General features: G+C 36.9%; 3 protein-coding genes and 1 pseudogene across 3 annotated transcripts; 3 read left to right on the top strand and 1 right to left on the bottom strand.

Annotated features, from left to right (window-relative positions):
- Positions 1–900: 900 nt before the first annotated feature.
- LOC132169464 (uncharacterized) lies at positions 901–4,891 on the top strand (annotated as a pseudogene).
- A 5,596-nt stretch (positions 4,892–10,487) lies between these two features.
- LOC132169463 (uncharacterized) lies at positions 10,488–12,583 on the top strand. Its single transcript, XM_059580496.1, has 5 exons — positions 10,488–10,733; positions 10,850–11,662; positions 12,084–12,146; positions 12,242–12,316; positions 12,446–12,583. The coding sequence occupies exons 1-5, from the start codon at positions 10,488–10,490 to the stop codon at positions 12,581–12,583; spliced, it is 1,335 nt and encodes a 444-aa protein (XP_059436479.1).
- Positions 12,584–16,618: 4,035 nt separating this feature from the next.
- On the top strand, positions 16,619–19,612 carry LOC132171713 (pentatricopeptide repeat-containing protein At4g19191, mitochondrial-like). Its single transcript, XM_059583099.1, has one exon. It carries the CDS (start codon positions 16,669–16,671, stop codon positions 18,841–18,843), a length of 2,175 nt encoding a protein of 724 aa, XP_059439082.1. The 5' UTR covers positions 16,619–16,668; the 3' UTR covers positions 18,844–19,612.
- A 400-nt stretch (positions 19,613–20,012) lies between these two features.
- Positions 20,013–24,110, bottom strand: LOC132170690 (uncharacterized). The gene is made up of 3 exons (XM_059581769.1): positions 23,355–24,110; positions 20,756–21,059; positions 20,013–20,282 (listed from the first exon to the last, which is right to left on the bottom strand). The coding sequence occupies exons 1-3, from the start codon at positions 24,003–24,005 to the stop codon at positions 20,212–20,214; spliced, it is 1,026 nt and encodes a 341-aa protein (XP_059437752.1). The 5' UTR covers positions 24,006–24,110; the 3' UTR covers positions 20,013–20,211.
- Between the last annotated feature and the right edge of the window lie 911 nt (positions 24,111–25,021).

The raw sequence follows: 25,021 nt of genomic DNA, 5'->3' as shown, positions 1-25,021 counted from the left end.
GGTCTTTTTTTTTTTTTGGCAACGATACGTGACACCCAAGGAGACGTTTGTAGCCCGTCTTACACCATCATTTGGGGCGTGTTTGGCAATGGCCAAACCAAAGCCATTTACTATTCATCATATATAATTAAACTTCTAACATTTTTAATTTTTACATTACATTAATCATTTTTTACTATTATTAATTCAAATCAAAAGATTACTATAATTTTTTTTTTTTTTTCATTTTTTCTCACACTATCACTTCCAACTACAGGCCATTGCTACAGTAACAAGTCATTGCCAAACATAGCCTTCAACTTTGGTAGCCTAACAGGCATCATCTACAACAAGCTGCGATGGTCTTTTTATTATTTTTTTTATTTTTTTATTTTCTATTTAAAATTGGTAGGTTAGGGAGACCAATTGTGACTATCCTACTTAGATGTGACCATAATAGTACCTACCCTCTGGGGACCGTAGGCGCTCCCTCAAGTTCGACTAAGCCATATAGCCTAACTCAGTCCCACTAGGATATCAATGGGAATCAAAGGCGGCTAATACTAATAAGACATATGTGAGGATTCTCTATTGCGGAGATTCGAACTCATGTCCTAATACATACCCTACCATTTGAAAATTTCCTTGTGTCATTGATTCACCACCTTTGATGGTAAGCTGCCAGGGTCTCTTAATTTGCTTCCAACTTTACTCTATATACCGTTTGTTTTATTCTTTGTATTGCTTTTCCATTTAGGTTTTATTGTTGGGGTAGCCCATCCCGTTTCAATTGTACTGTCTTTGTAACCATTTTCTCATTATTGACTAAAAAAAAAAAACCTATAATCTATATATATAGGTGGTTCAAGAAACCTACACGCAAGTCCCATGCATATTGAAGCTTATTCTTCTCTGCTAGCGATGTGTCCAAAGGGAGAGAAGGATGTTAAAAAGCATAGCTTAAACGCGAAGCTGTATGACGCTTTGCTGAAAGAAGACGCAGAGAAGGTGAAAGAGCTCTGTGAAAATGTGGAGGAGCAAGGATTGCACATATTGACAATACACGACGACACAGTGCTCCAAGCCGCCACCTACTCCAACCAATCCGACTTGGTGCTCAGCCTTCTAGAGCCTTGCCAGCCTGCCACCTCGACAAAATGACCCTGCAAAACCTCCAGGGAAACACTCTCCTCCACGACGCCGCCACGTCCAATTCCAGCCAGTCACTCGCGGTGGCGAAGAAGGTGTTGGAGAAAGCTCCGGGACTGCTATGCATGCGCATCCACCTCGGAGAGACGGCGCTTTTCCGGGCAGTCCGTCATGGTAAAATGGATGTGATCGGATTTCTTGAAAAACAAATTGGCAGTTATGATAAAGAAAATCAGCAACCCTTCCTTCAGAGGAGTGATAAAACTACAATTTTACACATGGCTATTCTTGTTCAGCACTTCGGTAATTAAGTCCGAGATATGCTATAGTTCAATAAAAAAATTATTTTTGGTTGTCTTAGGTGGCAAAAGGTCACATGCCCCATCAATGAGTGGGGCCACAACAACTATAGATAGGACTTGTTACCTTTTGCCACCTAGGACTTTTATAAGCAAAAAATTATATTTTTATTGCAATTTCTCATTATATGTGCCGTTTTGGTTATCTAATGCATGAAATTGGGATACAGATTTGGCTCTGCACATTGCGAAACATTTTGGACACTTAGTTGAAGAAACAGACGCGGACGGGATGACGGGTCTTCAGCTGCTATCATGCAACCCTGGAGCTTTTCGACGTGAACCTAAAAGGGAATTCTTGGAGCACATCGCCAGTTCTGGTTCGTTTTATCAAGTCTTTATCGTGTTATATAGTGTTGTCTACTTGTTTGTATGATTCGTTTTTTTTTTTTTTTGGTTTTGTTTTGGAAAACTTTTAAAATCTCTCCGAACTTTAATGAGTTTTTAAAGTACTTTTAAAGTTCAAAATACTCTCAATTAAGAGTATCAAACTTTCAATATATTTCAATTTACCCCATTCCGTTTGAATTTTTCATTAAATTTTGTCAAAATTCTCAAAATACTCATTTTTTAATTATTAAAAAAAAAAACTATAAAGATTCACACGTTTATTATTATTATTATTTTTTTTGTAAAAAAATATTTTTGCAATATCTTTGCAATTTTTTATTTTTTATTTATATAAGAAGTTGATTTTTTTGAGCATTTTGACAAAAAGTAACATAAAATTCTAACGGAAATGGGGTAATTGAAAGTTCGATGCCCTTAATTGAGAGTTTTTAAATTTTGGGAGGTACTGTCAAAACGAGTGGAAGTGCATGTGAGTTTTTAAAGTTTGATACTCTCAATTACGAGTATTGAATTTTCAATTATCTTATTCCCGTTAGAATTTTTCATTAAATTTTATCAAAATTTTAAAAATACCCATGTTTTTTTATTATAAAAAAATTATAAAGATTCACAAGTTTTTATTTTATTTTTATTAAAAAAAAAAAAAAAATCTTTGCAATTTTTTTACTAAAAGATAGGGTATTTTAAGAATTTTGATAAGATTTAACGAAAAAAAGTAACAAAATTGAGTAATTAAAAGAAATTAAAATTTTGATATTGATTGAGAGTTCTTGATATTTGAATCATATTTTCAAAATGCGTAAAAGTTTAGATAAGGTTTGTGAAGTCGATCTTTCCTAAAAAGTAACATTGAAATTAAAGTGCCTTTAGATCGATGAAAAGGTGGCATTAAATGAAATTTAATGCATGAAATTTTTTTGAATAAGTTTAAATTGCTGAAGAATTTTTTGTTCACGAAAATCGTTGTGTTATGCTTAGATGGTGTAGAAGAGCTTGCTATATTATTTCTCCATCCCCTTGGAGAAAAACTAAATTTTATGTGCAAAAATTACTAACTTAAAGTACAGTCAACTTACATTGTACTTCAGCCAAACGAGTGCCAGCTGAAAAGCAAGAGGAAAGATATAAATTAGCTGTGAAGCTTGCCAAGTTCTTAATAGAAACAGATACCTCGTGGGAGGCTACTTATCCTGGAATTGACCAGAACAAGTCTAGGCTTCACAAATATGGTGGTAATACTCCAAAACCAGAGACCCCCGTGAGTTCACTTGGTCAAGGGGAAGGGGAAACAGGAACCCCTTTGTTTTTAGCAACTAAATCCGGGTGCGTAGAGATTGTTGAAGAAATACTCAACACATACCCCCAAGCAATGGAGCATATTGATGAGAAGGGCAGGAACATATTGCATTTAGCAATCAAATACCGCCAGTTAAAGATATTTGAGCTACTAGCCAAAGAGGGAGTACCAATGAAGAGGTTGGTTAGAAAAATTGACAAGGAAGGGAATTCTACACTGCATACAGTTGGATTAAAAATTAGAGATTATGTACCTGAGAAGATGCAAGGCCCTGCTCTTGAATTGCAAGAGGAGCTGATTTGGTTTGAGGTGGAGTTTCAACTTAATTTCTAGTACCCTTTTTTCTTACTGCTATGGACACACAAGCACAAAGACCGCTAAACTACCATTTATCCTAAAAGTTTAAGCTAATATTAAGATTTAAGGATGAACAAATTTACTCATTTAATTTAGGGTAAACAATTTACAAAACCTCATGAACTTTCACCCGTTTTGACATGACCTCCCAAAGTTAAAAAACTCTCAATTCTATCCACCTTGAACTTCAAATTTGATGTAATTTACCCCCTGTTAGGATTTGGCGTTAAATTCTAACATAGGCTATGAAAAATACCAAAATACCCTCAATTATTCCTTTGTGACCATTTTTTTTAAAAAAAAATTGAGGGTATTTTCATATTTTTCATAGCCTCAGTTAGGATTTAACGTCAAATCCTAACGGAGGGTGTAAATTGCATCAAATTAGAAGTTTGGGAGGTAGAATTGAGAGTTTTTGAACTTTATGGGAGTCACGTTAAAACAGGTGAAAGTTTAGGGGTCTTTGTAAAACTTTTCCTTTAATTTATACTTTAACACTCCTGCTTCCGTATGTGGCTTCAAATTTTCACTTAATAAGTGAAGCCTAACATGTAAAACATTTTATTGAAATCGAAGGTGAATGAGAGAAATAAGGTTCGAACTCAAGATGTTTGTTATATATATTACCATGCTAAATAATCATTCATCCTAAAAGCTTAAACTAATAGGAATTGATGAATTTAATCATTTATGGGCTATCTCGTGTTCATGTGCAGCGTATAAAGGAAGTCCTTCCACTCCATTTAATCGATCACCGCAACAGTATGAAGCAGACTGCAGAGGGGTTCTTTGCTGCAACAATAAAGAGCTTCGAAAAGCATCTGTAGAATGGCTAAAGCGGACCTCAGAAGGATGCTCCATTGTTGCAGTTCTTATCGCTATTGTTGCCTTTGCTGCAGCCTACACAGTCCCTAGAGGCCCTAATGATACCGGTATCCCAATCCTCCTCAATCAACCTTTCTTTGTCGTCTTTACCGTTACTGACGTGTTGTCCCTTTCATTTGCTTTGACATCAGTTGTTATATTTCTCTCAATCCTCACATCACCATTTCGACTTGCAAACTTTAGGCATTCTCTTCCAAATAAGCTGATGTTAGGCTTTACATTTTTGTTCCTCTCTGTGTCCATGATGATGGTAGCATTTGCAGCAACAGTCCTCCTCATGTTACACAAAGGGGAAAGTTGGAGACAAATTCTCCTATATGCCTTCTCTTTCTTGCCGGTCGGCATCTTCGCATTGTCATATTTCCCTCTCTATCTATCACTATCAGAAACCTACAAATACTTGCTCAAGAGGGCAAGCCAGGCAATTCCTTGGAACCATTGTATTTCAATGCTATCTAGGCTGACCAATTTGTTCAGCTACTACAAAACTCGAACCTCTAATTTCTCAGTTTGAGAAGGTACATGGCAGTTGGCCTTTGGAACTAGTACTACTATGTTGTCTTTAGGAATTTTCCATGGATGAAGAAAGTGTGCAACAAGTTAATCAGTTATAATATGTCTTAAAGAGTATTTTATATTAAATTGGCATGTCTTTAAAGCATATGATTCTCATATGCACTTGTAATATGTAGGATTAATAGAGCATGTGATTCTATATACATCTAATTAAAAATACATTTAGTGGTCTGTTATGCATTTTTTTTAAAAATACATGTGAGAATTACAATATTTAAGAACAAATATAAACTTAATAAATGTGATTGGAGGAATTTTCTCCAATTCAATTTAGAAGAAAACTTTGTCATTTGTATAAATTCTATGTGAAAACTCACCTCATTGCCTCCTCACAGGCTCTAGGGCCTTACTGGTCAGACTTCTCATAGATTCCTTACCGACCCACCAATAAACTTCTTGTTGATAAGAACATGCAACAACACCATGGTTTGATTTCAAACTCTAAGAACCTTCAATAGATGAAACAGCTTCTTGGCTCACGCCCCAAGTTCCTTGTGTATCAACACAACCAAGGAAGCTTGGCATACAACAACCTCATGAACTCCTCTTGGGTGCTTTTGAGTTTTAAAGAAAAGTTTGAGTCTGTTCTGCATGGAGATGTCTAGACACGATTAGGGTTTGACACCTAATCAGCCATGCATGTTTGAACATCAAGGCACATGCAAGGGAACATGCACTCTTTTGGTCTAAACCATGTTTGGACATGTGTCCTCCATGTCCAAACATCACTACTAGTGATGGTTCTTAACCTAGGCATGTCCCAATAGCTCAGAAAATATGCACTCCCTATGAAGATTCGTGTCCAGACATTATTCATCAAAGCTAACCAAGTTCGGACATCACAAGAAGCATGTACTTTGATGTCCAAACATTACAAGAAACATGTACTTTGATGTCCCAATCTATCAAACCACATTGCCACAAGTATATTTGTCTTGGTCTTGAATGAAACCACAAGTGTATATATATATATATATATATATATATATATATATATATATATGAAAAGAATTTTCATTCAAGCACAAACAAAATACCCAAACACATCGGCAAGAAAGCTGGAACTCAGTTTTTTACATCAAACAACGAAAACCAAACCCGACTCAAACATGACAAAGTAACAGAACATCCACAAAAATTATATCAAATCATGTCACAAATATCAAAGTGTAGCATAAATGACAACATCCCAAAATGCATCACTATCATAACAAATCATCAAGACATGACGGCTTTGTCTTCTTCAGGTAACACAATGTGAATGCCAGTCTTCACATGAAAAATGTTTTACTCCACATCCCTTGCTTTAGCTCCTCCAATTTATTCCCATGACTCTAAATGAGTGCCTGAATAGTCACCTAACACTCCTCCATGGTAATCTGCCGCTGAGCCATGGCAGTGAGCTGCTCCATATATATATATATAAGGGAAAATTACAGTTTACCCTCCCAAAGTTATCAGCGATTTGCAATTCGACTTCCAAAGTTTCAATTTTTTTCAATTCAAGCATTTCGTCAGTCATAGCCGCTTTGACTGACAGAACAGTGAAATCAGGGTGACAACTCTGGTGGTGATTGAGTATGGCATAACTACCGTGGAGTTAGCCCAATGCATAATGGAAAATGGGGTGTCAACTCCGGTAGTGATTGAGTGTGGTCTCACTACCGAGAGTTGGCCTCATATATGACTCCGGTGGTGATTGAGTATGGTCTCACTATCGTTGAGCTGGCCTCATGTATAACTCTAGTGGTAATTGAGTATTGTCTCACTACTGAGAACTGGCCTCACAATGGAACTAGCACAAGATGATGAGCATGAGCATAAGCATGCATAGCATATGATTGTATGATGATGATGATTGATTTTGTATGATTTTTATACTAGATGTATCAATATGCATATGCGATTGGTATGGGATGGAACATATATGTATATTGTTATGGCTAGACATTACATGATGACTTCCCTATGTTTTATCGTTGAGCTATGTATCTTGTAAGTGTGAACAAAGTTCAATTGTTATTTTGAATTAAACTAGTAAGTTTTATATTGCTGGGCGTCTCTATTTTATGGAGACAGCGGGCTCATAATTCCGCCTGTATCATGGGTGGTGGTGATTCTCATTGTGCAGATAATGTTGTTGATGCAGGTACTTGAACAATAGACGATGACCCTACGGCCATGTATCTAGGTCACCATGGTGTTTGAGGCCTGGATACATTAGGTGTTTATTTTGTTAGACTAATTGATAGCCCTCTTTTGTAGAGCATTCATATATATGCTTAAGCATTATTATTTTGTATATGGCTCGTGTCGCATGTGACACTTTTGTATAGCTATTGTTTTGTATGTAAGCTTTAATCACTTAGATGTATTAATTAGCTTTGATGTGATACGTATGCCTAATGCTATTTATATTCTGCTGCAAAGATATGAACTTTGACAAATCATTGATGATGCATGTAGCTCTGTGTGGCATATTATACTGTCAATCAGGTTAATGCATGGGTTCATGACATATTGCGGTATTCCCATGCCACTGTGACAATCCGCTTTGTTGTGGGTAATGCTTTTTAAAAGAAAATTTTTTAGTAATGTTTTATTAATTGCGTCGTTACAGTGATCATGTGTGACGCACGTGATCACTTTATGCGTTTTATTACCAAAAATACGCCCATCAACATTACCACCCTCACGTACGCTCTAGCCAACTTAACTCATACCTAACTCATTTTACCCACGCCCAACCTAACCCATCTAATGTTTAGGGTTTACTTACTTTAAACAACAAATAAACAAGTCAAAGCAGAAGCACGAGTTGAAGAAGATGCTGACTCACGATAGAAAGGGACGTGACGGAGGAGAACCCACCATCTCGACAACCACTCGAGAACCACCCAAACTTTGAACTTTCGCGCATTTGTGTACGAAGAGGTAAGTTTTTGCCCTTTTGGATTCGTATATTCACACGAAACTGTGTAATAGAAAACTAGGTTTTTTGGTAATTTGGGGTTTTCGTGAGGGGAGTTTTCTTTGGTTATCCCTTAGTCTGTGATGTTGATTTATTGTTAACAAAAGTTGTTTTGTATTGTACTTGCATTTATTGCGACATTGGGTGAAGTTGGTTGTTTGTGTTGGAACAAAAGTGGTCCCCAAAGTGTACAATCTTGTTGGATAGAGATTTTTAGCTGGCTTACCATGAAACTAGGGTTTTCGGTAAATTGGAGTACACTCAATGTTCACTTTTTAATATCATTGTAAATTTATCTTGCTATTGTGGTGCGCAAGACTGTCGAAAGCGTTTGTATTAGGCAGATAAAGTTTCTCATCTTAGTAATATTGTGTCGATTCCCCACAAACCTCATTTTTATATGTAACCAGTCAAATTCTAATGTAAATTATCTTACAGGATTTTTTTCTATTTATTATTTAGTTCTATATCAAATTTTGTGTCTATTAATGGGGTGCTCGCTGGAGTTCATTATTCATATATGTTTCACTTCCTATTTCTAATTCGATGCCCTTTTCATAACATATATGTTGTAAATGGCATAGTAGTTCTTAAAAAAAAGTTTAAATCATTCTGTTCATTTTGATTTTGATGAAGTGACAAATGAACATTTGGAATGTATACAAATAAAGGGTTTAGGGTTAGTGGGATCTGGTGGTTGATCACCAATTATCTTTGAATGCAAATAATTTTATGGTTGATAAGGCACTTCAATGTGATTGTCACATTAACACGTGGAATGTATAAAACGGACTTACGGGTAACATTACTCTTTCTTAAAACACAAACAATTTCATTTTTTTAGGGGTGGAGCTTTTGTTGTACCGTAGCATTTTTTAGTGGTAAAAATGTATAACCCTTTTAAAACCTAAAAGGCATTAACGGTGCGCAGAGTTGAAATCAAAAGTTTTTATATTTCTAGCATGAGTAATTAGTCTTTTTCTACCACTTAAGTCCAAACTACGATTTGAATATCAAGTGAGTGATTAAGAAAGCTAAACCCTAAACCCTAACCCTAAAAAATATTTGAATTATCACCTGGTTGTCTTGCTTCCAAAATATTTGCATGTAATTTTAGTTTTAGTTTTGATTTGCATAACTTAATTCTTAAGCAGTAATTATATTTGTAAAGATATTTAAAGTTGCTTGTCATATATTTTATTCATTAATTTTGTAGGATGTCTTTAAAGCTAGTGTTCGAGGTTAGTTATTGGGGTATAGATTCGACAGGAGTTCTGGTTGCAAGTACGTGGGTGGAGAAGTTACTGTTCATGGTGAAGGATATGATCATGATAACTTGTCTTTTTTTGAACTTGAAGATATTTGTAAAGACTACGAGTACAAGGCAAGAGATCTAATGTACTTCAGAGAACTTGATAAGACGTTAATGGATGGTTTGCATTTAATAAGCTCTGATGACAACGTATTGTTCATGGTTGGCTGCCATAAAGGACAATTTATTGTGCATTTATATGTTGTGTGTTTTGGGGAGGGTCAGGGTGATGTTGAGGAATACGAAGAAGAAGATGATGATGAAGAGGAGGGGAGGGTTGATTACAATGACCCTTGGTGGAAAGACAAACTCAGTGATGATGAGGATTTATTTAATGTAGATCTTGACGTAGGTGATACCAGAACTGGAACAATTGGAGCTGGAACTAGTGAAGCTGGAACCATTGGTGATGGTGATGGTGATAATGAGAATGAGGGTGATGAGGAAGAAACAAATGATGTACATGAAGATGATGAAGAAGATGGGAACCATGATGAGGCCCATCCAAGTGATGATTATGTTAGGTCCGAAAGTGGGCCTAAGAATAAGAAAAAATTTGAAGAAGTAGATGATGATACAAACTCTGAAATGGCTAGAAGTGACATACTGGAGTCACCACTGAATAGTGATAAGGAAGCTGAAGTTCCATCTGCAAAAACTCCCGAATTTCACCGAATGGACCTAGTTAACCCAGTGCTGCATCTCTACATGACTTTCCCAGACATACAAACATTTAGAGAAGCTGTTAAAGAGTACAATCTTTTGAGGGGCAAGGAAATTAGGTTCAAAAAGAATGAAAGAAGAAAGTCTATCATTGTGTGTAAGGATGACAAGTGTTAGTACCAAGTATATGCAAGGCAGGTTTCTGATGAACAAACATTTTAGATAAGATCTATGCAGTCTAAACATGTGTGAGGTAAGCAATACAAGAACTACATCGTGAACTCAACTTGGATATCCAACAAGTTGATTGAGAAGTTTTGAATTCAGCCTTATATGCCCTTGAATGTCATACAACACGAAGTGAAGGAAAAGTGGAAAGTGGATATAACTCCAAGTATGATGTACAGGGCTAGGGTCAAGGCATGTCAAAAAATATACGGGAAGCTTGAAGACCAATATAGTCATTTGTGGGATTATTGCGAGACAGTGTGACAATCTAATAAGGGAAGTTGTGTGATGATGAAGGTTGACAAATCAAACCCAAATGTGCTTCCAAAATTTGGAATATTGTATTTTTCTCTTACTGCAATGAAGAAGGGGTTTCTGGATGGTTGTAGTCCTGTTATAGAGGTGGATGGATGCTTCTTGAAAGGGTCATTCAAAGGACAACTGTTAGTTGCAGTTGGAAAGGATAGGAATAACAATATGTATCCAATTGCTGTTGTCGAAGCTGAGACAAAAGACTTTTGGACATGGTTTTTGGAAATCCTTGTGTCTGATCTTGGAGTACATGAACGGAGCTACAGACTAACATTCATTTCAGATAGACAAAAGGTAAGTTATATTACATTTAATTTTTGGTCAATAATTTTATATCACACTTAAATAAATTTGTTCAATAATTTTATAATTTTGGTCATTTTTTCATGCATTATGAATTTGTTCTGTAGGGTCTCATGCCAGTTTTAGAGGTTGTGCTTCCAATGGCAGATCATAGAATTTGTGTTAGGCATCTGTATGTCAACTTCAGAGACTTAGAGGGGCATAAAGGATTGGCATTGAAAGAACAGTTGTGGGCTGCAGCAACCGCATACACTCAACATGAGTTTACAGCTCATATGGAAGAATTGAAAAAACTTAGCAAGGATGCATACGAGTACTTGAATAAGATTGACCACAGTGGGTGGTCTCGGGCTTGGTTTAATGAATCTCCAAGGTGTGAGTTGCTGGTGAACAATATATGTGAGTGTTTCAACTCATACATCCTCAAGGCTCGTGATAAGCCTATTTTGACATTGTTTAAGATGATAAGGAAAAAGTTGTTGAGGAGATATCAGGTTAAGAGAGAAGGGATTGAGAAGTTGACTGGTAGGTTGTGCCCTAGAATTGTGCAAAAGTTGGAGGCAATTGAGTTAGACGCAATGGACTGCATTGCAACCTATGCTGGTGATGGAATGTTTAAGGTTACTGCTCCCAGCAACAAACAGTATGTGGTAGACCTACGTAGAAGACAATGTGGATGCAGGCAATGGGAAATCACTGGAATTCCTTGTCCCCATGCATTTGCTGCTGTACTCTATAATTGTGGGAATCCTGAGGACTATGTTGATGAATGTTACACAATCAAGAGGTACAAAAAGGCATATGTACCAATAATTTACCCAATGCCTAGTGAGGAACAATGGATGAAGACCAGACATGATCATTTGGAACCACCTAGAATTAGAGTGACCCCCAGGAGACCAATGAGGCTAAGAAAGAGGGTTCGTAATGAGAGTAATGACCCCAAAAATCCAAACCGAATGAGGAAATATGGAGCAAGGATGAGATGAGGAAAGTGTACTGGTTTGGGTCACAATAAGAGGAGTTGTCCACTGAATCAATCTTCAGGAAGTCAGCTTAATACCCCCTACAACAAGTGTAAGTGTTACTGAACCCTATTAAATCATCCTTAATAGATAACCTTGGTTTTAACTAGCTTGTTTTAGACTTCACATGAATATGCTAATATTTTGTGCCATTTTTTATGCAATCACAAAGTGTTGCGTCCAATACTCGAACTACGGGTAAAAGCAAGGCACGAATTGTGTGCAAGGTAGACATTTTTTGGCGCTTGTACTGCCACTTTTTTAGGGTTTGTAAGTAAATTTTTAGACTGAAAATTGGTACATTTGATGTTAGTAGAAAGCTAAGACGGTGAAAAGTTGTGGTAGTTGTGGTCCCAGCCAGTTATCAACTGTAGTAAAGGTACTTAGCAAGGATGTTGTTTTAGTTTTAGGTTTTCTCATACCCACGCATTTGCTATTTTTTTTACTTTATAATTTTTTTTTGGTCTTGTTAAGGATAAGGAGGACTTAAACAGCAAGAATACAGCATCTGGGTCAACCACTAGTCCACAAGCATACATCATACTCAAGGTACTTAATTATATGCTAGCCCTCTTTACTTTGTACATTTATTCACCTAAACCCTAAGATGACAGATAGCATCTTTGCTACCATCTACTACTTATTTATTTTATTTTGTTTCATTTGTTGTTTTTGTAGAAGGGTAAGGGGAAAGTTCAGCCTACACATGCTCCACGTGGATCTCTAATCCCCAGTCTTGTTGATGAAAGAGAGCACACACCTCCCCCTGAATTTGGACCTGAAAGAGGAGTAAGACCTCCACCTGTTGAAGACTAATATAGCAATCTCACCCCCTTTGAAACTGGAGCAGGAATTATCTTACCTCTAGTATGGGGCAAGATGGAAGGTACAGAAGATATAGAAATTCCTGTAATGGTCACAGGAGGTCCTGCATCAAAGACTCATATATCTGATAAGGTTAGATGTATTTTTCATAGTACACTTACAAGGGCTCCTGTACATATTGACCTCACTGAAGAGGTCCCTACTGCAACTCAACCTTCAAGTACAGGGCCTAACACTAGAGGTGGTGGAACTAGACGGAAAACTATAGGTGGTAGACCTAGAGGGGCTAAAATTGGAGGGGGGGGGGGTATTTGCAGTTCGAGGTGGTGGAGGCAAAAGTTTCGTAGTGAAGGGTGGTGGAGACAGAAGTGGTGCAGGCAGAGGTGGTGTAGGCATTAGTGGTGCAGGCAAAAGTGGTATAGCTGCACCTACTAGTGCTACAGCTGCAAGTACTGGTGCTGCAACAAAGTCTGATACTATTGCAAAGTTGGAAGAACGCATTGTAACAACAATAGAAAAGGATATTGAAATTGTGGAAGCCAAGAGAAAACAGCTGAATCCAAGATGGAAGCCCTAAAGTCATGGACAATTAGCCTTATGTGTTTTTTGTTGCTTTGCTATGTTACATTTTTTGTTAAATTGTTAGTGTCTTTGGAAGTTGGTAATGTGTATGGATAACAATATATGTGGTTGGAAGTTGGTAATGTATATGGATAACTTTTTACCTGGTTGGAAGTAGGTAGGAAATATGGACATATTTTGTACGGAATTTGTGAATGTGTTGTAGGCTTAGTTACCTGTTGCAGCTTTTTTTTTTTGCTTATGATGTGAAGCTGCTTAGATTGTATTTCATATATGTCTTTCATAAAATCGTTACTGAAGGGTATAGATTTTCGTATACCTTGATTTCTTTTTTATGGTATAGGTTTTCCTTTTAGATAATTTGCAAGTCGGTATTGGAATTATCAGGCACGAGCGTTATAATTCTTTGGTAAATCGTCATTATATCACCCATTTAAATTATAAGTGCACAGGAGAATTTTGTAATAAGGTGCATCAGTTGTAATGATAAAAAAAAATTTAAAGGTAAAAAATCCAACTCAATAAACCAAGTGACTTTATGGTCAAAGGCATGGCATACACTCAATTCATGTTTACATAAAACAGGAAATTACGTTCATATAGCAACTAATAACTTCATTAAAAACTACATTACATTTCAGATAAGCTTCTAGAATTACACGACTCTACAACAAACGACATTGTGCTCCCACAATTACACAAGTACAAAATACCACATTGTACTCCCTAAACCCTAAACAAAGTAACACATTGTGCTCCCAAAATGACACATAAAGTCATAAACATAAAAAACCACAATGTGATCTCAAAATTACATACACCTCAGTTCAACTTCATACGGCCAAGCTTGCATTCATACGGACCACTTTGAGTGTATCCAAACAACAAAACGAAAATGACACTTAAACAAACTACTCAGGAACATGCAAGAATTGTTTGGTAATTCTTCTTAACTGCATGGAGTTTGATCTCCCCAATCTCTACTTCCTTCTGATACCTGGCAATTTCTTTATCAATTTCTACCTTCACACACAGATTTTCTCTCTCCATTTCTACCTTCACCTTACTGACTTCAACTTCAACCATGTCTTCACACCGTTTTGCTTCTGACAACAATTTTTGGTGCTTTCGCCAGAACAAAGTTTCAACCATTTTACATCTCGCACACAGCTCAGGATCAATCCATTCAAAGTAACAACAATCTCGGTTGGTCTGTAAAATAGTAAACAAATATTAATCACCAATCTAAACACATAAAATATTACTTTCTAATGACAAAAGCAGTTAATGACATTCCCTTTTAATTAGGGTTTTCACTCAAAATTAAAGTAATGAGTACATAATAGTTGGAACTTTAATTACGGTCTTATTTATATAACATAATGGTTAGAATTCATGTACAACAAATTTTACATTTAAAATAGTTAAATGGTGAAGTTTTTTCACAATCATTTTTTTTTTCAACTACGCTATCGAATATGATAAAATTCAATAGTGTAGTTGAAAAACCATTACACATAAAACTCGATAGCTAAATGATGAAAAACCATTACATAAGCATCACGCCTAAACCATTACACATAAAATTTTAAAATGCATAAACCTTCTAGATGCTCTTATATATTGACAATAAAAGTCATGCGCGAGAAGTATGACATGTTGAAACCACTCATGTGCGTAGATTCAAAGTACTCTTCCCTACAAATTTTCCAAACAATATTATAGCACATCCTAAACAAAGAACAAAACAAAGAACCCACAACCATAACCCTAAACCCTAATTATTAGTACTCATCCTAAACACGTAACCAACAACGAAAATTAAAACCATAAACAAGAAATTAAAACAGGAAATTATCAATACTCATCCAAAACCCTAAAGAACCCACAACAAAAATTAGAACCCTAAACAAGAAATTATGTGTTTGAAAAACTTGCCCAAATTTTCGCAACTCATGAACCTACTCCCGAAATTGTGTTTTGTTTGAGCTATGTTTACAACCATCGGCCGCTCACAGTAGCAAAGCCTCTGGGGTGAAGATGAAGCTCCAGAACGCGACGTATACTCCATCGTTTCTCTCTCTCTCTCTTCGCAATAAATCCAAATATAACACAAAACAACTTTTGTTAACAATAAATCAACATCACAGACTAAAGGATAACCAAAGAAAAACCCCCTCACGAAAACCCCAAATTACCAAAAACCCTAGTTTTCTACTACACAGTTTCGTGCGAATATACGAATCCAAAAGGGCAAAAACTTACTTCGTTGTACACAAATGCGCAAAAGTTCAAAGTTTGGGTGGTTCTCGAGTGGTTATCGCGCAAGTTGTCTACCCAAAACCCCAGTTTTCTACTACACAGTTTCGTGCGAATATACGAATCTAAAAGGGTAAAAACTTACTTCGTCGTACACAAATGCACAAAAGTTCAAAGTTTGGGTGGTTCTCGAGTGGTTGTCGACTTGTCGTGCAGGTTGTCGAGTGGTTGTTGAGGAGGTGGGTTCTCCTCTGTCGCGTCCCTTTCTATTGTGAGTCAGCAGCTTCTTCAACTCGTACTTCTATTTTGACTTGTTTATTTGTTATTTAAAGTAAGTACACCCTAAACATTGATTGGGTTGGGTTGGGTTGGGCATGGGTCAGATGGGTTAGGCATGAGTTAAGTTGGCTAGGGCGTGCGTGAGGGTGGTAATGTTGATGGGGGTATTTTCGGTACTAAAATGCATAAAGTGATCACGCACGTGATCACTGTTCCGTCAATCAAAACGGCTTTGACTGACGGAATGCCTGAATTGAAAAAAAATTGAAAGTTTAGAGGGGTGGATTGCAAAAATTGAAACTTTAGAGGTCGAATTGCAAATTACTGACCACTTTAATGGGGTAAACTGTAATTTTTCCTATATATAAATTAAAGGAGACACGATTAGGATGCACCAAGATCACAACCAATAATAGGCCCTCCTATCAACCCTTTTCGTTCTTGCCCCCGAGGGACATTCATTGCATCGAATTTCTTACTTTGGAGGCCCAACAAGCTTTTGGTAATTGGGCCCAAAAATTGATTTTTGACCGATTGAATTAGGCATCGTATTAGTTCTTTCTCCCAATTGTTGTAGTCCTTCAACTCATTTAAACCCCCTAGATTCCCCTTTCTTGTTCTTTCCCTAGTTTAGCATTTGTTTTCTTTTCTGTTATTTGTTTGTATTTTTGCTATAAATAAAAAAAAGGTAGAAGGTAGAAAAAGAAAAAACAGAAGTAATAAGAGGTTGCAAAAGATCTCAAAGCGATCATAATTTTTTTTTTGACATGTCCGTATAGGAGGTGGAGGATTCAAACTAGTGATCACCACTTCATTAAGTGTGGTCCCAGCCGATTAAGCTACCTCTTGGTCCCAAAGCTATCATAATTAATAAACATATATCGCTCGTTTGCAGGGACGACGAACAAAATAACATTATCAGCAGGCGGCATTGTCACAAAAATGCTATTTAGGTAATGCCCAACATGCATCAAATTCAACAGTTAAGGCGTTTCGTTCCCAACCATTTCCCACTCAAATTCCCACACTTTCGCGCCACCCAAACAAAACCTTTCAGCACGCCATCTTCCCTCTTGAACCTCTGCACAAAACCCCAACACCTTCAACAAATCCATGCCAGGTTCACCCTTCATGGCCTTCACCAAAACCCAGCACTCTCTTCCAAACTCATCGACTCCTATGCCAATCTTGGCCTCCTCCATCTCTCCCAACAAGTCTTCAATTCCATTAGCAACCCAAGTTCACTTCTTTACAACGCGAATTTGAGAAGTTTGTCAAATTTTGGTGAACATGAGAGAACCCTTTTGGTGTACCAAGAAATGGTCATGAATTCCATGTACCCAGATGAAAATACTTACCCTTTTGTTCTGAAGTCATGTTCTTGTTTGCCAGATGTTCAATATGGGAAAAGGATTCATGGGCATGTGGTGAAACTCGGTTTTGATTCATTTGATTTGGTGGATACTGCTTTGGTAGAGGTGTATAGGAACTGCGGTGATTTTGACAATGAGCACGAACTGGTTGTGAGAAAGTCTGTATGTGATTTGGATTCTTGGAATTCTTTGATTTTTGAGGCTTCTCGAGAAGGAAATGCCCAGGAGTGTTTTCGGCTTTTTGAGAGAATGAGAATGAAGAGAGTCGAGCCGGATTCGGTTACTATAATTAACTTGTTAAGGTCAAGCGTTGATCTGAGCTCGTTACTGGCGGGAAAGGTTATTCACTGTTTGGTTGTTGTGAGCAACTTGTGTAAGGATTTGGCAGTGAATACAGCACTATTGTCCATGTATGCCAAGTTGGGTAGTTTGGAAGATGCACAATTGCTATTTGAGAAAATGCCCGAGAAGGACACTGTTGTTTGGAATATAACGATATCAGCATATTCTCGAAAGGGGTACCTCGAGAAATCCCTTGAACTATTAAGGTGTATGGTAAGATCAGGGGTTAGACCTGATTTATTCACAGCATTACCTGTGATTTCTTCAATTACACAGTTAAAGTCTATTGAGTGGGGCAAACAATTGCATGCCCATGTGATAAGAAACGGTTCAGACTATCAAGTATCAGTCCATAATTCTCTTATTGACATGTATAGTGAATGTGATAATTTGAATTCTGCAAGGAAGATTTTTGACTCATTGATAAACAAGACTGTGGTTTCATGGAGCGCAATCATTAAAGGATATGTGACCCATGATCACTCTGTCGATGCTTTGTCTCTCTTTGCCATGATGAAAGCAGGAGGAGTAAGAGTTGATTTTGTTATAGTTATTAACATTTTGCCTGCTTGTGTGAATATTGGGGCATTAGAAACTGTAAAATACCTTCATGGTTACTCATTGAAATTTGGCCTCAACCTACTTTCCTCTGTTAATACGGCACTGCTCATCAGCTATGCAAAATGTGGATGCATAGAAATGGCCCGGATGATTTTCGATGAGGAGAAAATCAATGGAAAAGATCTAATCATGTGGAACTCTATGATCAGTGCATATGCTAAGCATGGAGACTGGTCTAAATGTTTTGAGTTGTACAACAAAATGAAGCATTCTAATTTTAAACCAGATCAAGTGACCTTTCTTGGGCTATTGACAGCATGTGTAAATTCAGGCCTCGTTAAAGAAGGGAGGGAGTGTTTCAAGGAGATGATGGAAACCTATGGTTTCCGGCCAACCCAAGAGCACTATGCTTGCATGGTTGATTTATTAGGGCGTGCTGGGCAGATGGATGAAGCCAGAGAACTTATAGAAACTATGCCGTTCAAACCAGATGCTCAGGTATGGGGACCATTGTTAAGTGCTTGTAAGATGCACTCGGAAACCATGGCTGCGGAGTTTGCCGCTGAGAAGCTTATAACTATGGAACCGAAAAACGCTGGAAATTACATATTGCTCTCCAATATTTATGCTGCAGCTGGAAAGTGGGATGGGGTCGCTAAAATGAGGACCTTTCTTAGAGATCGAGGATTGAAGAAAACCCCTGGCTCTAGCTGGCTAGAAGTAAATGGACATGTACATGAGTTCCGTGTTGCCGATCAATCGCATCGTAGTTCGGATGATATATACACCATTTTAAGAAACCTGGAGTCCGAAATCAAGGAGGTTAGAAAGAAGAGTTCAGAAACAGTGTCTTAGACTTCAATTTTGTTCGTTGGAGAAGTTTTTGAAAAGATTTTACCCTCTTATGATGTCTCTAAATGCAGAGTGCATCTGAATGCCATTAACAGCCTTGTACTGAGATGGATTCATATGGGTTGATATCAAAATAGGTAATATCACAAGAAGAGTTTTAGTAGAGTTCAAAATTTTAGCTACCATTTCATGGAGCTTTTTTGATTAGCAGCCACCTAAGGTAAGCCAATTTTCATGTTCAGAGGCTTCTTTTCATGGTTTGCCTTGGATATTACTTTCATGGAAAAGGTAAGGCTGCTTTAGTGATTGGAAGAGTACTTTGGGGAACAAGCTATTGCAGAATTCCAAGAGAACCCTAGAATTCTTTCTCAGTACCTGGATTCGTCCTTCTAAAACTATACTGACTTGTCCCGGGAGAGACAGCGGCTCAATATAAAACTGCCACTGAATTGTCTTATTTCCAATCCCAACAAGGAATGGTTTCTGAGAATTTGCTTTTACCCTATCAATATAAAACCGATTACGTGGATGCCTAAAAGTTGTCTTGCATATTCGCATGGAATGAGAGGCCTGGACAAATCAACTATGCTAAGTCACTTTGTTTCTTTTTTCCAGTTTCACCACTACAAGTATCTGGATTCTCATGTTTGCATTGTTTTACGAATGTGGAAATTGAGTTACTGCAATAAGTGCAGCAAAAAAAAATTATGTTCTGGTGTGCACAGGGATGAGGGTATTTATATGAACATGATAGACTTTTTAGAAGAAATTAATGGAGATGATAAGATTCCGAATTTGGATAGGAAAATAGCCATGTAACATGACTCTATGATGGCAATATTCTGAGTCCTGACTGGTGAATATCACTCGTACAGTTGAAATTGCAGGAACTTGAAACTTCAGCCACAACTCGAGAGTTGAGACACAGGATCCATTAGGGCCTTTTGCTATGTCTCAGTTTCAAGAATATTTTACAAAAGCAAACCCAAGAAAAGAATTTGGAAAGACCGCCGGAAACTCAAAAGAAACAGCTTTGTTTGTTAAAACTTTTTCTCTTCAAAATAAAAACATTAACAAACAATCTAAAACACAAAATACTGTTTTCACCTTTATGTTACATTAGAACACTCTTTCAAATAAGAAACAAAAAAACACCCTAAAAGAACATTAACTAATAACCAACGTAGCCTACGTATTTAAATTAATATAAGTATCATAAATGTCAAAATTAATCAGTTGGGACTGGTTGAGCCCAACATTTGAGTTGGACAAACAAAATTTGTCAGCAAGAACCCATAAGCCATTCAACAAGTTTAAGCCAATTTCCTCAACCAGCAACTTCTTTCATTTGGAACCAAAATTTTGTTTATGCTATGAACCTTCTTCCTTCTCTGCAGCCTGCTCTTCTTTTGGAATACTGCTGCTTGCAGGTGGTTTGAAAGCTGGAAGAGGATAAAGAACATGTTAATGACTCACAATTTACAAGAACATGAAGCAAGATCATGGAAGTATAAAGCATGGAAATCAAAGGTCACTAAAAGTTATATTCATGCAGGACTTCATATAATTCTAAAACAGTACCTAAATAAAATAACCATTAGATAATACCATTCCCAATTACTAAAACGAATAACTTTGACAATCAAATTTGAGATGATTCAATCATTTTCTGAAGTGCTATGACCTAACAAGCCCAAATCAATGAATAATGACTGAAAATAACAAAAGAAGAACCCAAAAAAGAAAAACATAAACTATCCAAGATGATAACTACTCATTGTTTGTTGTAAACAAACATATCATGTCAATAATAATAATCTAAGCAATTATAAATAAGAAACATTAGCAGTTGTTTTGCTGAAAGCACAGCAATTTGTCATAGGGTTCATAATAAGAGGGAACTTATTAGACTCACATTTTTTTTTGATAGATGATCCAGCAAGACAAGTAAGCCTTGACTTTGTATCAGCCTCAGCCAATGGGTTTGGCTTTTCTTTAACGGCCATGCGAACATCCCAGACACGTATAATCCCATTCGACGATGCAGATGCCACTAGATACGGATCCTCACCAGAAGCAGTACCATCACTCCTTGTGAGAACCACAATACCTTTCAAACGGTTAGAATGTGCATCCTCAATGCTATATGCAATCTTGCCACTTTTTGTGTCCCATGCAGTGATAGTCCGGTCCTCACCACCAGTATATAGAAGTCCATTCTGTCAATTTTAAACAAATTTTAGTAATTGAAATGAGACACAATTTGCAAAGAAAATCTAAAATGGGTTTAATGGAACTTAGCTCATAACTTTTGATATGTAATTCAATCTCATAAAAGGTAGAAGAGGAATACAACCCAAGTACACGGGGAGTATACAAGAAAAACACACATAAAAAACTCTAAGAAGTCAGAAAAAAAGAAAACTGTTGTAAGTAGCTATCCAAACATAAAGAGTTTTGAACATAATGACTTTTAACTCTATCACCGTCTCTTCACAATATTTGAAGTATTGAGCTTTGCGTTGCATTCTCTCTAAATGCACCACATTAATCACAGAGGAATCATCTTTCAAACTTTGATATTGCAATGGCTTCTAAATTGACCTCTCCAACAAGCCAACAACTTGACCACCCATTGGAGCATAACCTACTCAATCCCAAGAAGACGGAAAATCAATATTCACAAGTCTCTGGACACTTCACAATGGATCAAAAGATGATGAATGGTTAGCCTACTCTATTTACACATACAACACCAATCCGCCACAGTGACGTGTCTCTTTCTCAAGTTATCCAAATAGTATCCGAATAATCCATTTAGTTGTTTTCCATCTCCAGAAAACAATCCTAGTAACTGAGAATAAAATATTGACTCCCATAAACATGAAAGATCGCATGTAAGCCTAAAAATGGTGATATTTTGCAATATCAACCGTCTATATTAATTACAAGAATAAAACTACACTAATAACTCCCTACCACTTAGTCATGTTATAATGCTAATATCAAGATGGCCAAGGGGAATACCCCTTATTCCTTTTTTATTTTTCTTTCTCATGGCATATAAGTTACATTATGGTTTGGGACCATTTCATTTAGAACAATATATATATATATATATATATATATATACACACAGAAAAGCATGATATACCTTGTCATGTGGGTTTTAGAGGCTCCTTATGATCAATTAGGTATTTCACTTTATCGGGTTCAGCAACTTCTTTAATATTTTTCTTTAGTATGACAAAAATTAAATCTCGCCCAACTTTATTTCGAACACTAAAAAAAAAAAAAAAAAAAAAAAACCAGACATTGCATCATGTCTGAACTAAGAATAATATTATTAACAGCAGCATGCCATGAACAAGGGTAAGATAAACACTACTACAAGATTCCGTTTTGGTCTGGTTGCATTTGAATTGAATCCATTTTGTCTCTATTTATAATAGAAGCATCACCACGAGGATATAAAAGCAGCTTAAACTTTGCTCTTAAAATTAGAGCAAAGAAAGTAGAGAGATTTATCTTTCCTTCACTAATGAACAATTTCTACCCAACAAAAAAAAAAAAAAAAAGGCAGAACAAATTGTAGAGGATTTCAAGGAACATGACAATGGCACTAGTCGCATAGTTGGAAAAACAGAAACAAAGCTTGTGAAACAAGAACGAACAAGGATAGGAATTCTACTGGATAAAAACCAAGGAACCTGTGAATGCCATTCTCTCACGCATAAAGCTTCATCAGGCATAACTTATTAAAATCCACAAATTGGCAATGAAGTATGCATGGAGTATCAATCAGCTACCAAGTGAATGGAAAATACAGCTCATGCCATATGAAATTGTCTCTACACATGAAGAACTTGCATAACATAATATTGCCATGTAAGATCTAATAACTCAGAAACAATAATACTACTAATATATGCACTTTGAATCACCAGAATTCACACGAAATTGGAAGCAGTATTTGAACAAAAAGAGTCTTCTTCAAGTTGCAAGAAAGACTAGCAGTTCAAAGGTGGCATGCTGTGACTGAAAACTGCAGGAATTGGGCAAAAAAAAGTAATACCATATACTACTTGTGTTGTGCCCATTAACAAGCGGTGTCACTAGAATTCCTTCTTCATTATTCTTTCCTGATGCAGTAATGTCCAGACTTTGTTATGAATTCCTTCTTCATATATATGTACTTCGAATCACCAGAAATCACATGAAATGGCTCAACTATCAAAAGCTGTTTCAGCCCCAAATACCTAATAATATCTCTTTCTAAGATCTAATAACTCAGAAAAAAAATAATACCACTCATATATGCACTTCCAATCACTAGCATTCACATGAAATTGCTCAAATATGAACAGCTGTTTCAGCCCCAAATACCTAACACCCAAAATTTCATTTATTTCCCGCACAAGAAGGTCAACAATCAATATGCACAACTACTGAAAGCAAAAGGAAATCAGCAACCATCAATACCCAAAATCACAGAGATCCCTACAAAAACAAACCTCGCCGGGCGTGGCACAGAGGACCCGCTTTTGCTTAGGATTCTCCAACTCGCAGACCAACCTGGCGTCCTCGGCCTCGTGCACTCCGACCTTGTCCTCCGCAACCATGAAGAACCTGTCCCCACCCACATCAAATTTCACCAAGCTGGCCTCCTTCCCGATCCTACCACAAAAGCTCCTCTTACCACGCACCAAGTTGAGCATCGCCAAGCACCCGTCCCTGCTCACAGTCAGAGCCAGCTTCCCAGATGGGTGCACAGAGAGATCGTTGACGGCCTTCCTGTGGGGGCGAAGAGACTTGAGGAGGACAAAAGGGTCGGCGTCAAAGATGGACACGGAGCCGTCGGCAGCGGCGGAGATGAGATTGCGAGGGAAGGAGAGGTGGGGAGGGGAGAAGAAGGAGAGGGAGGTGATGGAGGCGGAGTGGTCATGAAGAGAGCCAAGGTAGGAGGCTGAAGGCAGGTCATAGAGATGAATGGTGTCGTCGGCGCCGCCAGAGGCAGCGACGTTTCCAAAGGCGGCGACGGTGGTGATGGGGGATTGGTGGGATGGATAGGAGAAGAGTGGGGTGAGGGAGAGGCTTGGGGCTTTGTGGGGTTTGAGCTTGAAACCCCATATGTATTTCTCGTATGAGCCTGCAATCAGACTCATGGTTGGTTGCTGGAGCTCTCTGTCTCTCTACTTTTGATTGCCTCACTGAGTCACTGGACAGGGGAGGCTAAGGAACGAAAACCCTCTGGGGAAGAATAAAAAAAGCCGAGGTTTTAGTTTTGGGTTTAGGTTTAATTTTTTTTTGTTTTTGTTTCCAAAAAAAAAAAAAAAAGTGAGAAAGAGTGTAAAATAGTGATGAATGACAAATTTAATGGTGATTTTAAAAATTATATTATTTTTGGAGTAACGTAAGATAAATATAAGAAGTACTTATAAGTTATAGTGGAAGGGATACTGAAATTAGCGCTTTACCTATTTAGGCACCCTAAATTTATATGCAAAAATATTTTTTTTGATATAATTGACAGTTGTTTATGCAATTTGTGAGTTCAATATGTTATTAAAATTAAAATCGAGGGATTTGACATGTTTAATTTAATGAAGTATGTTATAATTGATTTATATAGGCTTATATACATGTTTCGACACAATATGAACTCAACATTCGATATTTAAAGCTGACAATTTTTTATGTAACTTGTGAACCTAACACAACTTAACATGAAATTAGTAAGTTAGGGTTCACGAGTTTAACAATTTAATTTAATAGATCGGATTAGGATTGACGTGTATAACCTATATCTGAACACAATCCAAATTAAATACGCAAATATAAATTATCACACCTAATTTTGTATATAAAGAAGTGAAATCCATCATACATGTGTAAAATTATAATGCAACTCAAAAGGTTCACAACATGACATTTTTTAAATTTTTTTAAAAAAAATCCACGATATGATGAAAGAGAAAAAAGCAGGACTCGTATGTATATTATGTATCTCATTAGGTGCAATAAAAAGTAATTTCTTATATTTTCAAGTAAAATAGAGCTTTATCCACAATACTCTACAATTAAAAAAACCCTCATGTCTTTCTATTCTTTTTGAATTTTGAGTGATGAAATAAGAAGGATTAGATTCTTTTTAAAGTTCTCCTAAATGTGACATAGTTTT

The sequence above is a fragment of the Corylus avellana genome, chromosome ca2 (genome assembly GCF_901000735.1).
Source record: "Corylus avellana chromosome ca2, CavTom2PMs-1.0".
Classification (NCBI taxonomy): Eukaryota; Viridiplantae; Streptophyta; class Magnoliopsida; order Fagales; family Betulaceae; genus Corylus; species Corylus avellana.
Note: the sequence above shows the minus strand (reverse complement) of the source record. Positions and strands in the feature narration are given on the sequence as shown.

Bases quoted from the DNA above. Each gene is read 5' to 3' on its own strand.
- LOC132169463 (XM_059580496.1), top strand. From the start codon at position 10,488: ATGAAGAAGGGGTTTCTGGATGGTTGTAGTCCTGTTATAGAGGTGGAT. The intron at 11,663-12,083 runs GTTCGTAATGAG...TGATGTTAGTAG, and splicing joins CAATGAGGCTAAGAAAGAGG to AAAGCTAAGACGGTGAAAAG. The intron at 12,317-12,445 runs GTACTTAATTAT...TTGTTTTTGTAG, and splicing joins AAGCATACATCATACTCAAG to AAGGGTAAGGGGAAAGTTCA.
- LOC132171713 (XM_059583099.1), top strand. From the start codon at position 16,669: ATGCCCAACATGCATCAAATTCAACAGTTAAGGCGTTTCGTTCCCAAC.
- LOC132170690 (XM_059581769.1), bottom strand. From the start codon at position 24,005: ATGAGTCTGATTGCAGGCTCATACGAGAAATACATATGGGGTTTCAAG. The intron at 21,060-23,354 runs GTTTGTTTTTGT...TAAAATTGACAG, and splicing joins TCTGTGCCACGCCCGGCGAG to AATGGACTTCTATATACTGG. The intron at 20,283-20,755 runs GTGAGTCTAATA...ATCCTCTTCCAG, and splicing joins ATCATCTATCAAAAAAAAAT to CTTTCAAACCACCTGCAAGC.